Source organism: Pteropus alecto, unplaced genomic scaffold, assembly GCF_000325575.1.
Source record: "Pteropus alecto unplaced genomic scaffold, ASM32557v1 scaffold275, whole genome shotgun sequence".
Taxonomy (NCBI): Eukaryota; Metazoa; Chordata; class Mammalia; order Chiroptera; family Pteropodidae; genus Pteropus; species Pteropus alecto.
In genome coordinates, this window is record NW_006436301.1 from 1,116,601 (window position 1) to 1,129,086 (window position 12,486).

Below are 12,486 nucleotides of genomic sequence, written 5' to 3' on the forward strand. Positions count from 1 at the left end.
AAATTGGGACAGCCACTAAAAAAACCAGTATGGAAGTCCCTCAAAAAACTAAGAATTGATCCACCATACGATCCAGCAATCTCTCTACTGGGTTTTTACCCCAAAGACTTGAAAACCCATATCCGAAAAGATATTTGCACACCCATGTTCATAGCAGCATTATTCATGGTGGCCAGGACATGGAAGCAACCGAAGTGTCCTGCGATAGATGATTGGCTAAAGAAGCTGTGGTACATACATACAATTGAATATTACTCAGCCATAAGACGAGATGAGATACTGCCATTTGCAACAACATGGATGGAACTCAAGATAATCGTGCTAAGCGAAAAAAGCCAGACAGAGAAAGTTGAAAAGATATTACTTATATGTGGGATATAAACCTAAAAGTAACAAATGAGTAGGACAAACAAACAGAGACTCATGGACATGGATAATGGACTAGTGGTTACCAGACGGGAGGGCAAAGGAGGAGAAAAATAAAAAAATAAAATGTATATATATATGGCATCATATATATATAAGGCATTATATATATAAGGCATCTTATATATATGATGCTTGGAAGAAAAATAAAATAAAAGTGATTTTCACTCAAAAAAATAAAATAAAAATATACTGAATTCAAAGTAGGCCTTTCATTATGCAGTATATATAAAAATAATGTATCAGGCAATAGGATTCAGGCTGGATAAAAAAAAATCAGATAACATTAAAAAGCTAGAAGACTAGAACATGGGGAAGATGGTTAATAATGTTGTAATAAATATGTAAGGGGGAACAGGAATACTAGATGTGATTGCTTTCCGAGTTATATGGATCTCTGATCACTAGGCCGTACAACTGAGACTGGTATATTATTGTATGCCAACTATAATTGGAAAAAAAAACCTCACTGAATTGTATAATTTAAATAGAAGCAATTAATTGTCTATTATACATCAATAAAGCTGGAAAAAAAAGAAAGAATAAGCTAGAAGACCAAGGAAAAACAGAGAGTTAAAGAGCCTGGAGGTCTCAAAGAGAACAGGTATAAGCAAGAGGAAAGACAGGAAAAACCTAGAGGACAAGGCATCTTTGGTTAAAGAGAGTAGGATTTTGAAGTTTAAGATTTCAGAGACCCAGAGGCTGCATTTTTAGTGAATGTCAAGGTTCAGGATACGGGCATGAAAAATGGGTGGCCAGTGCAGAGTACAGGAGAGATTCCTTGAACTGAGTACTTTAGAGAACTCTGGGACTATGAGCTTAGATGGCTCATAACATGGACAGCAAGGCTGCCCAAGAAGACGAGCAAATGTAGAACACAACACTTAGAAAGTGCCTAGACCAAAGGAGGCGTGCAATAAATATCTGCAGAAAGAATAAATGGTTAAACTGGAGTGCTTTAAAAAATACAAATTTCAGGACCAAACCACAGATCTACTAAATCAGAATCTCTTGGGTACAGCCTGGGAATCTGTATTATTAAATATTCCCAAGGTTACTTCGATAGAAGCCATCTACAGACCAGAGTTTGAGAAACACTGGTGGGTTGATTTTCCCATGCTTCCTAACAAACTCTAACTTATTACATAAATATATATTCTTTAAGATAGTTAAAAACATAACATCAATTTTATAGGTAGGAAATTTTACAAGTTTAACTTATCATTTGCCATGTCACAAAGAGAGAAGAGCAACAGAAACAACTAATTAGATTATTCCAGTCATTATTTACTGAGCTGCCTACCACTTAGTCTAGAGACCAGTGGTTCTCAAACCTGGATGTACATGAAAATAACTTGTTGGACTTGTTAAGACACAAATTGCTGGGCTTTAAACCCAGAGTGTCTAATTCTGTAGGCGTGGTGTGGGACCTGAGAATATGCATTTCTTACATGTTGCCAGGGGACAATGATGATACTGGTACAGGGACCCCATTTGGGGAACCACAATTCTAGACTCAAAGAAGTATGAATCTTGGCACCTTAGCCTCATAGAAATTCCAATTTAGCCAGAGAAAGAAAACTGTTAACGAGAAACAAAGAATAATTATGTTAGATTATGCAGATAAGAATACAAGTGCAGAAAAAGGTTCCAAGAAAAGAGAAAACACTAGGACCTGGATCAGTTGCAGAACATTACATGGAAGAATTGGGGTAGCTTTGATCTGAAGGTCAAAAAGATTTCAATGAGTGAAAGTGATGAAGAATAATCACACCAAGATCTGGAAGCAACATGGGCAAAGCAAGGAGCAGAGGCAAGGATAAAGCCTGGGGAATGCCAAGAAAAGTAAAGATAGCTCCCCGGCTGGAGCAAAAGATTAATGGAGTATTCCAAGAAATATTGTTGAAGTTATAGAATGAGTCCAATATAGATAACTCTGAAAGCCACAGCCCTTTGAGTAGACCTGAAGCAATCAGATGGCATTGTGTTTTTATCTACTTTTCTTCCTATTTTCTATAGTAAAAAATCAAGGAACTCAGAGGACAGAATGAAATCCTCGCTCTATCACTATGTAATCTTGAGCAAGAGGACCAATCTACCTGCACCTCTGTTTTGAAGGTCACATAAGGCAATGTATGGGAAAACTTTACATAAACTAGAAAAGGCCAAAACAAACATGCTAACTGTTTTTTTCTATACATTTTTTCATGCAGTATGACTTTCTACTTTGAAGATTATATATACCTTATTAGACTGTGTCCTTTGAGAGCACAGAGTATGATCTAATTCACCTTTCGTCCTTCACCTTTGTCCTAACAGAAGGCCTGGAATCCAGATATTCTTGAATGCATTAGTTATTAAATGATATATAGAAATGAAATAATGCTATTTTAGGAAGATACATCTGGCAGGACTTTACATGATGGATTGGAAGGAGAGTAGATGAGAGTTCAAGTTCGTGTCCAAACCAGGCTGGCGAGTATCCTTACTCATTCCCTCCTTCCAAAGGGCTCAGCCATACATTCCTATTGAAGAACCAGGAAACTGCTCCAAGACCCAACTCTTAGCCACTTCCCAAACACCACTTGCAGCCTCATCCCAGTTATTGCCCTCTTGTATGAACTCTTTGGATTGGACATCTCTGATGTGTTCCTTGGTTCCCAATCATGCCTTTTCCCTTGGATGCTAGCTAGCCTTGTTTTATGGACTAATTGCCTGAGCCCCTAAAATTCATATGTTGAAGCCCTAACTCTCAGTGTGGTTGTCTTTGCAGATGGGGCCTCCAAAGAAGTAATTAAGGTTAAATGAGGTAATAGGTTGGGACCTCAATTGGTAAAACTAGTATCATTATAAAATTTATTTTTTTTTATTAAAAACTGAGAGCTTGTTCTTTCTCTCTCTTCCTCCTCTTGCATGTATCAAGGAAAGGTCATATGAGCACACAGCAAGTAGGTAGACATCTACAAGCCAGGAAGAGAGCCCTCACCAAAAACCAAATCAGCTGGCATCTTGATCATGGAGTTCTAGCTACAGGACAGTGAGAAAATAAATGTCTTTTGTTTAAGTCACCCAGTCTGTGGTATTTTATTATAGCAGCCCTAGAAGACTAATAAATCTTGGTTCTCTTTTGCTCCTCTCCTGAAACCACTTAGCCAGGATAGCTGAAAGTATACAAGGTCTGGACTAGGCTGTTAAAATAAAATGGGATAAGAGGCAAATCCCAGACTCATTCCAAAGGAAACCTCCCCCACAAAAAATGACAGGGAGACTAAAAGAATAGATTATATATTAAGGATAAAAGAAAGTAAATAGTCAAAGATGACTCCAAGGTTTCAAGCCTGTGAGACTAAAGAAATCACTGACAGAAAGGGGAGATGATCTGGAAGATAAGTTCAGCTTTGCACATGTTGCATTTAAAGAGCTAACAGAACATCCAATTCATGAGGGTAGGTGGAAATATGGACCAGATAGAGGTGAAAACTCCAGAATTCATATTTGAGTCATTCACCCAGAGAAGCACAGAATATTATGGCCAGAAAGGACCTTAGAAATCACCTAACTCAAGTCTCTAATCTTATGAGAAAACCAATACCAAAAGAAGTTAAGTTCTCCATAAAACTGGTAGTAAAGGCAGAACTATATAACACAGATCTTTGTAAATATTCTTTCTGCTAGATACTTGTAATATTCTCTGGTATATGAGATAAGGCTTTGAGAAACAACCACAATTGGGAAAACAAAGAAAAGCAAATTAAGATGGATCAGAATGGTACAGGAAACAATGAAATCCAAGGAAGGAAAGTTTCGAGAAGGAACTCAACAGTGACATAAAAAGGTCAAGTTGGATGGGAATTGAGAAAAGGCCACTACATTTGGCAATGAGGTTATTAGTTACCTGTTAATAAACTGTTCTTTTTAATAGTACCTACTATTCCAGAATTCTCAAATGCTGCCCTTGGAGTCCTTGCAACAGGAACACCTCAGACATATAATCCACATACAATGAGGTTCTCTTATTATTTCAGTAACTAAGCTACCTTGAACAGGGTCCAAGAAGAGCTGGCTTTCTGCAAATTTCAAATCCGTAGTGACTCATGTTAGAGCAGGGTTCCAATTTGCTTACATTCTCATCCGATCATATTTTATCACAGTTCTTAGAGCTTAGCCATACTTTTCAAATTTATAGGCTTTATTTATTTTCTCTGAATTCATATGTAAATAATCCTAAGAACTTCAAACCTTTCAGCAGTTGGCTAATTACTGCATAAAGCTTTTCAAACTAACATTACTAATTATAGTGTACAGTATAGTGAAATACACAAACATGAGGATTTGAAAATGTAAATGCCTGTTTTTAAAATTCAATGGGTGATGATTTTTAGGCAATTTTTGACACACTTACTCCCAATTCTTTACCTCCTATTCTAAAAAAGTAAGTGGTATTAAGACTATCTGCATAATGAAAACCACATTATAATACAGAGAATCACGCAGCAGGATTTGTCTAAATGTAGAAATTTTCAGTAACGGCCATCTGGCAAGTAGCAACACTGAAATTGTATGGGGGATGTGCTAATTTACATCATCTGTGTATCAGATGATCTATAACCTTAAAGAAAAACATGCCTCTTTTATTCATTGAAAGAAAACATTTTTGTCATTTTCAGACTGAGTGCTGAATTTTTTCTTAATTCGAAGTTACAAATTTAATCTGATAGGAAGAAAAAGAATATAAAAATGCACTTAATCTGAGTTTAATAGGCATGTTTGAATTTTCCACCTTACCAAAGCTATGTACACACTCAACTATCATATCTGTTTATCATACATAGATGCTTAAGTAATATATGAATACAGATTAAACTTTAAAAACAAATAAAGATTAGAAACTGAATTTGGCACTGTTATGGGCACTCTATTAATGGGAACAATTCAGCCACCTCCCATCTCCTCTCTCCCCATAAAGACCCCTCTCCCCTGCTTCCTTTTGTCCCCACTCACCTGATCTTTTCCTTCCTTTATAACTACAAAAGTCTTAAGCCTACCAGCTGACACTTAAACCTAATGAGGCTTCTGATCCTTCTTAATGAGAATAAAAATAGATCTTAAATAACCTTGAGGATGTAATGAATTTCAAAACACATCTTATATGTGAGTTTAATAAAGCTATTAGTAGCAAATTCTGAGAAAGCTTTTCACTAATACTCTCTGCTCTCTTTTTTATAATATACAACCAGTTCAAGCTGGTATGAGTTCTCTGTGTACCTGGGTGATATCACACCTGAACTCAAGTAGAAATGAACTAGAAAGTTGGTTATAGATCATTCCAGGGCAAAGTTCAGCCCTCTGCTTAGAAATGACAAGCAGTTAAGGGTATGACAAGAGTATCTATAGAGAAGACACTCTATTTGGATGTAATGAATTCTGTGGGAAGGCTCCTCCCCACTGAACCCAAATCTTGTCCTTCCTTCGAAAAGCTCAAATAGCACTTTCACCATGGAGCCCACCCTGCCCTCTCCTATTCATCCGGATCTTCACTGCTTCGGGACTATAAAATTTTTTTTGGACTGATCTACTTCTCCAAACACATTACTTTTACATTTTAAGTCCATCTCCCCTTCTGCCTCTGTGATGAAGTCTATCACCCTCTAAAGCAAATACACTCCCTCCACTGGACACTTAAATTATTCTACAGTCACAGTTGTCTTTAATATTCCTTTCTTTCCTTTGTTTTTCAAAAAATGCAATGTAAGCACATAATTGAAAATTTGGAAATGAGAGAAAATAGAAAAACAAACCATTCATAATTTCACTCCCTAACAGCCACTGTTACCTGTATACGTACTTCCTTACCATCTTTATTAGGTAGACACATTTTGTACCTAACTGTAAACAGTGAATATGGGTTTTAATATACCTTCGATTAACATTAAATACATTTACAATCTTGTAACTTATATTAAGAATATAAAAATAGTAGTAATATGTACACAGATGTCCATAGTTCAACTTGAGAGAGAGAACTTGACTAGTCCTACAGGTAGCCCCCATGGCCCCCTCCCTCATCCTATCCTCTCCTCCCATAACTATCCTGAAATTTTACCTATGCTTACACTGCCTTGTAACTTTTAAAAGTTATTGTCATCACTGATTTTAGTTCTTAATTATATTCCACCTTACATTACTATTTAACATGTCATGCTTCGGATTTATTTTAAGGTAGATTTAAGCTCGTTATAAGAAGGGCCTATGTCTCAGGCAGTTCTGTATCCTCCATAATATCTAGCACAAACACTGACTGAATATGGTCAATTGTGGAAAGCATGAATTAGGCATCAAAAGAATGAAATACATTTGGCTCTGGAAAGTAATTATCCTCTTCATCCAAATTGCTTTCATTTCTCCTACCTGCTCATATTCTCATTTTTCATCCCTCTAACTCCTGTTAGTTGTTAGCTCCTTAGGTGATCTATAAATAAAAGGCACTGTCCAAGTTGCAGGAGCTGGGGAATGTCAAAATATCATTTGTTTTGGCCCATCACTGAAGGCCAACAGCTTTTTCTCCTGAAGGAATGTATATCTGATGTACAGGACAGGACCCAACGGGAGGAGCTTAAGAGTATTTTCCAATGGCTCAAGGCTTCTTCCGACAAAAAGGGCCAGATCATGTTACTGCAGATCTGCATTTGGCTTTTGCCCTTTCTGTTTTAGACAGGGAACTGTGTTTGACTTTTCTTTTTTAAACTGCTAACATATTGATTTTACTGCTACATCTATTTCCCTTTTATGGGGTCATTTATTGTACCTACTGTAACACTTTATCTCTATCTGTTTATTCTTGGAAATGAACAGGAAGTGAGTTAAGGGGATAGTTCTAAAGAGAGATGCTGCCCCCCTCAAAATGGAGTTTAACAGGCTTTGGACGCCATTTAAGCTCCTTGTTTGGTATCGAGGATAGGATCTTTGTTCCAACACAATTATTCCCCTTGCCCCTAAAATCAACTTACCAGGAAAAGCTAATAGTGCCCCTTCCAACCCTTAACCACCCATTGTTCCTAGAAATTCAGCTAAGGAGCAAGACAAAACTGACACCTGCTCTGGGGCTACAACAAGCAGCTCAGGATGATCGAAGGTACATACCACTCTTACACAAAACAGTAACATAAATAAATAAACAAATAAACAAAAAAATCATAGTAAACTAAAATTTGTGATGTTCAGTATATATATTATTCACACTGTTCCAATATCTTAAGCAGTTCATATTATATAGAAGGAAATATATTCATTTGAAATTCATTTTGGAGAAAAACCCAGTGTACCTGAACATCCCCATAAAACTCCTTGGCAGAAGCACAAAAGAGGGGCCATGATGAAATTATTATACTAGTCCTATTATACAAGACACTCTAAATTGCATAGCATTATCCTAGCCACCAGTTTCTAGCAAGTATGATTTCATTTTTATTCATGAGTTATTTTTTATATGAATTCAAGCTTTGGAGGGAAGAAGGACAAAGTCAAAAATTTCACTCCTATTCCCAATCACTTGAGAAGAGAAAGAAAATGAGAGAAGCCTAGGAATAGAGATTACCCAATCAGTATAAGAAACCCAGTGAAACTCAGAAAGGAATCAATAGTCATATGCAAACCGGAAGACCTGAAAGGCTATATGACCCAACAGTGTCTTCAAAATGGACTGAGGAAGTCATATAAGCAATGAGAAAGTTTAAATTACTATAGGACTGCCTTCCAGGCTAGCCAACCCCATCCACTGTATTTCTTTATTTGTTCAACCACTCATTTATTCAACAAAAATATATTAAGTTTCCACAGTATATGAAGCACCTTGCTAGAAACTGAAAATACAATGATGAATATGACACATTAATTGGACTCAAGGGAAAAGGTAAAGGAAAGGAAAAAGAAAGACAATGATATTTGTGGAAAATAAGATAACATGTATATAGTCTAAACCTTCCACCGAAATTTAAATAATTTTTTTGTAACTCAAATATCACTTTCGCATTAACTTAAATAAAAATATCAAAGATGTTTAATCTTCAACAGGCACCTTTTCTTTACCAGAAAATTTAAGGACGTAATTACTCTCAGGGTCATGCTAGTGCCAATCCTGCACTTACACAAACCTGAGAGTGAGTGCCTCCTTAAATTTTGTGCTCCAAGTGCCTCATTCACCTCACCCTAGTCTTGGCCCTGCTCTCTACCTCCACATCCACTCCATCCAAGCAGAGGGGAGCTATTTAAAAAAACCTAGAAGCACCATGCCAGTAGCCCACTGGGATTTTGTATAAAATGCTAAGAGAAAATCTACTACAAATTGGCTTTAAGCCCGATCAAGGCTCTAAGACCCAATGGTAGATGGAGACTAACACTTCTGGGGATATTTCTGAATTGCAGTTAATAACCATCTCCACATCACACACCTCCTGCTCACTTACTTGTCTTTCCAATTGGGATTTTATTTGATGAAGGACTGAATAGACTATGCAAAAAGATGTCTGAAAATTTTAGAAAAAAGTAAAATAACATGCATTTCAAAAAATATGGTAATTCTACTTTTAAGTTTTTTTCCCAAGATACCTTTTTTGTTTTTTAAACAAAGGAGACCCAAACATAATCCCTGTGTTTCTGGAGCATATGAATAAATGTGTCTACACAGAAATATCCAAGTACACAGCAATCAGAGAGTAAAAGTTTATGTCTGCCTACCTCCTCCGGCAAAGAGAGAAGCAAAAAAAGGGCAGACATGCCAAGATCATCATGCTGATCACACCAAATCCAAGAATCCGGAACATCTGCAGAGGCCCTGTTGGTTTAATTATATCCTGTTACTTTTATGACTTAAGCAAGAGAAGCAAATCTGAGCGCTTTCATAAAGTGTTTATAAAAACATCTATCAGTTAATAAAGTAAAATAAGGAGGTATTCTTATACGACAGGTAATATCCTTGCTACACTATACGTAGCAGGAGTTTATGAAATGTTCTTGAAACACAACCAAAGACAACACTTTTAAATATGTGCCTCCCAATGGAAGCCTTAACAAAATGATCCTACTGTTTTTGTTGACATTATTACGATCCACACTCTCTATTTCTTCCTATGGCTTAAGTGTGTTTTTTCCTTGGCCATATGTTATGCATCCTAGAGCACTCGAAGAGTGAATTTATCTGTGAACAGTTAACTTGATGAAAGAATGACTTCTTAAATGTTTACTTCCAAATTGTAAAACATTAAATTAAACAAGAAATCAAATCAGATGATCGGCATATTTTATTCTTATATTCATTCGGAAATGCATTCTAATATGATTGGGGAATTTTAAGTCATGGTTCAATTTTTCCCTCTACAAGAACCAAATGTCTCTTCACACATAATACGAAGACTAAACTGATGAATGAAATATAAACACCATGTGACAGTGTTAAAATTGGAATACTATATTCATGATCAGGTTTCGGTTTCCATGATTAATACTAGATGTTTAACAAAGAGCTGTAAATTGAATAGGGACTATATTAACCTAAGACATTGCTTTGCATACATTCATTCTGTGGTATTTGTCAGTGTTTAATCATATCAAATGTGTCCATCACGGCACTCACTGGTAATACGTCCCCACTACCCAAATGGAGCAAAAACAAATGGTCTAAGTCTGAAAACTTTGTAAAAAAAATCTTAAGAGATGAACCTAATTCAAAAATGATGAAACAAAGAGAAACTAATAAACAGACCCTAACAAGAAACGTTTAGGTCTACTGTCATATACTGAGATGCTGAAGACAAGATAAACGGGAAGAAGTTGACTGAAGTGGGAAGAGAAAAGCAAACTAAGGCATGCTGATTGCTATCTTCTCCCAAGCATTGAAAGTTACGTCTCACAGAGACTGGAATCTCTGGGACAAGATAGACAGTGACTAAAGCAAAAGAAAAGATGAGACTGATTTCAAATTGCCATAGTCACATCTGAGGGCTAAGCAGAAACTGCTCATGAACAGAGAGGCCTAACGACCTCAGGACATTCTATAGGCAGTACTGCTCTAGGGCTGCAAGCCCCCTTTATGTGTTAAACTGAGAGATCCAAATTTAGATTTACACCATTGTGACATGTTTATTCAATTTTTAAAAATAGAAATATGATAAATGTAAGAGGATGAACATACTATCTTTTAATGGGGCAAAACAGCTGAAGTTACTGGTTCTTAATGATGAATAACAGCATTTGTATTCCAAACATTCACTCTCCTTAAGATCTCGCCGATCATTGCAAGCCTTCAACTCCTGATTTTCCTTTGGAATACATGCTTTTGGAAACAAAATTCAGCATGATTAATAAGCACTTTCCCTAATTAAATAATTACTTAAAGTCAAAGAAACAAATATTTAATTAGTACATTTAAAGAAAAGATTGAATAACATATACAAATAGCGATGAATGCCGAAAAGAGCTAAACTAAAAATTACAACAATTATTTAATATCACATTTTTAATTCTACATGAACTGCAGAAAAACAAATTAACAAATCATTGGTAAGGTAGTTAGTTAGAAGTGCTATGAATCATAAGCTGGGTAGTGGTGCTACAAATATAACACAGAAGGAGCCAAATAACAAGAATAGGCCAAATGCCCATAAAACTAACACCTTGTTAAAATAATACCACAGCCATCCTCTCACTCAATTTTCCTAAGGTACAGAAACTCTAATGCATCAATGAGAATAAATTTAAGTAAAATTCACACAGTTTACTGCTAGAAAGGTAAGTAATACTACTGGTATTGATCTACTTTCTGTGAACACATCATATTGGCACTAGCAAAGGTTTTAAGATTCTTCCTTTTGGACTTAAGTTATGACTCTATACTTTTGAACAGGCAAAGATTTATGGCCAAGATTCATGCAACTGCAATAAATTCATACATATTAAAATCTATAATCACAAGTTCAAGCAGCTGATTTTTTTTAACATCCTGCTTTATAAGACAAACAAATGACAACTAAAAAGGCAGATATCAGACTATTATTCTAAAAGAAAACCTCTACAGCATGGCTTAAGGCTAGCAGAGATGTGGTTCCACCTCCAATACGATCAACAACTACAGCCTGAGAAAAGTAATAACTGATGTTTTATGATCACTCTAAAGCACTTCAACATCAGCAAAGAACAATATAGTGGCTATAAGCATATTTTTACCTTTTGGTATATTTTACTATATTCCTCTTTAAAGACTGGCAATTCCTGAAGCTAAGGTAAAAATAATAATAGCTACCATTCACTAGGCCACCTATTTGGGCTAGGTACCTTGCTTTATTCACATTACTTCTAATCTTCACTACAAACTCAAAATGAGTTTTACAGCCTCCAGTTGAAAAATAAACACGTAAAGGATCAAAGTAACTTGTGCAAGGTCACAGATTTAATTCATTACCAGTTGGCCTGGATGTTCTTTTCCCAAACATTTTAGACACACGAGAGTTTAGTCTACTTTGCTGTTATATACTCTAGGCAATCCGTTCCTCAATTCTACCAGGCCAAGAGAGACTCTCCTCCTCAGGTTGGCATCTGAAATACCACATTCAGGTTGGGCAGCACACAAAAAAAGGGTAACAACAATCAGGGCCAAGTCAGAGATGGGATGGAGTTCCTGTAGGCTGGGTTTGTCACTACTGGCATTGTTCAAAGAGCACTTTGAACAAAGAACGAAAATAATAGAAGAGATTTTAAATCATGTAAGAGACTGGACTAAATGATCTCTCAGGTCTCTTCTAATATTGAGCTTCTGTCATTTTATACTTAAATTGCATCTGATGGACTTTATGTCAGATACTAAAATTAACTTCCAGATTCAAATTACTAAGAAACACTTGTAATTTTGAAGAATCAAAAGGGTAGAACAATTTTTATCAGGTTTAAGTATGTAATTTTGTTCAGAGGGATAAGAATCAAGTTTCCATGCCAGTATGTCTAAAGGTTATCATTTTAATCTCCAAGAGATGAATCTTTTACAAACAACAATAACAGCCTAATAACAAACGA

The 12,486-nt window shown here is 36.0% G+C and overlaps 1 protein-coding gene across 1 annotated transcript in view; it reads right to left on the reverse strand.

Annotated features, from left to right (window-relative positions):
* The window catches only part of FMR1NB (FMR1 neighbor), a 40,053-nt gene that overhangs the window by 11,713 nt on the left and 15,854 nt on the right, over window positions 1–12,486 (reverse strand). Inside the window, exons 3-4 of the mRNA XM_015590552.1 lie at window positions 10,613–10,753; window positions 8,821–8,932 (exon numbers count right to left, since the gene is read on the reverse strand). Of these exons, the coding sequence (XP_015446038.1) occupies window positions 8,821–8,932; window positions 10,613–10,753 (253 nt within the window). The remainder of the gene's footprint in view (window positions 1–8,820; window positions 8,933–10,612; window positions 10,754–12,486) is intronic.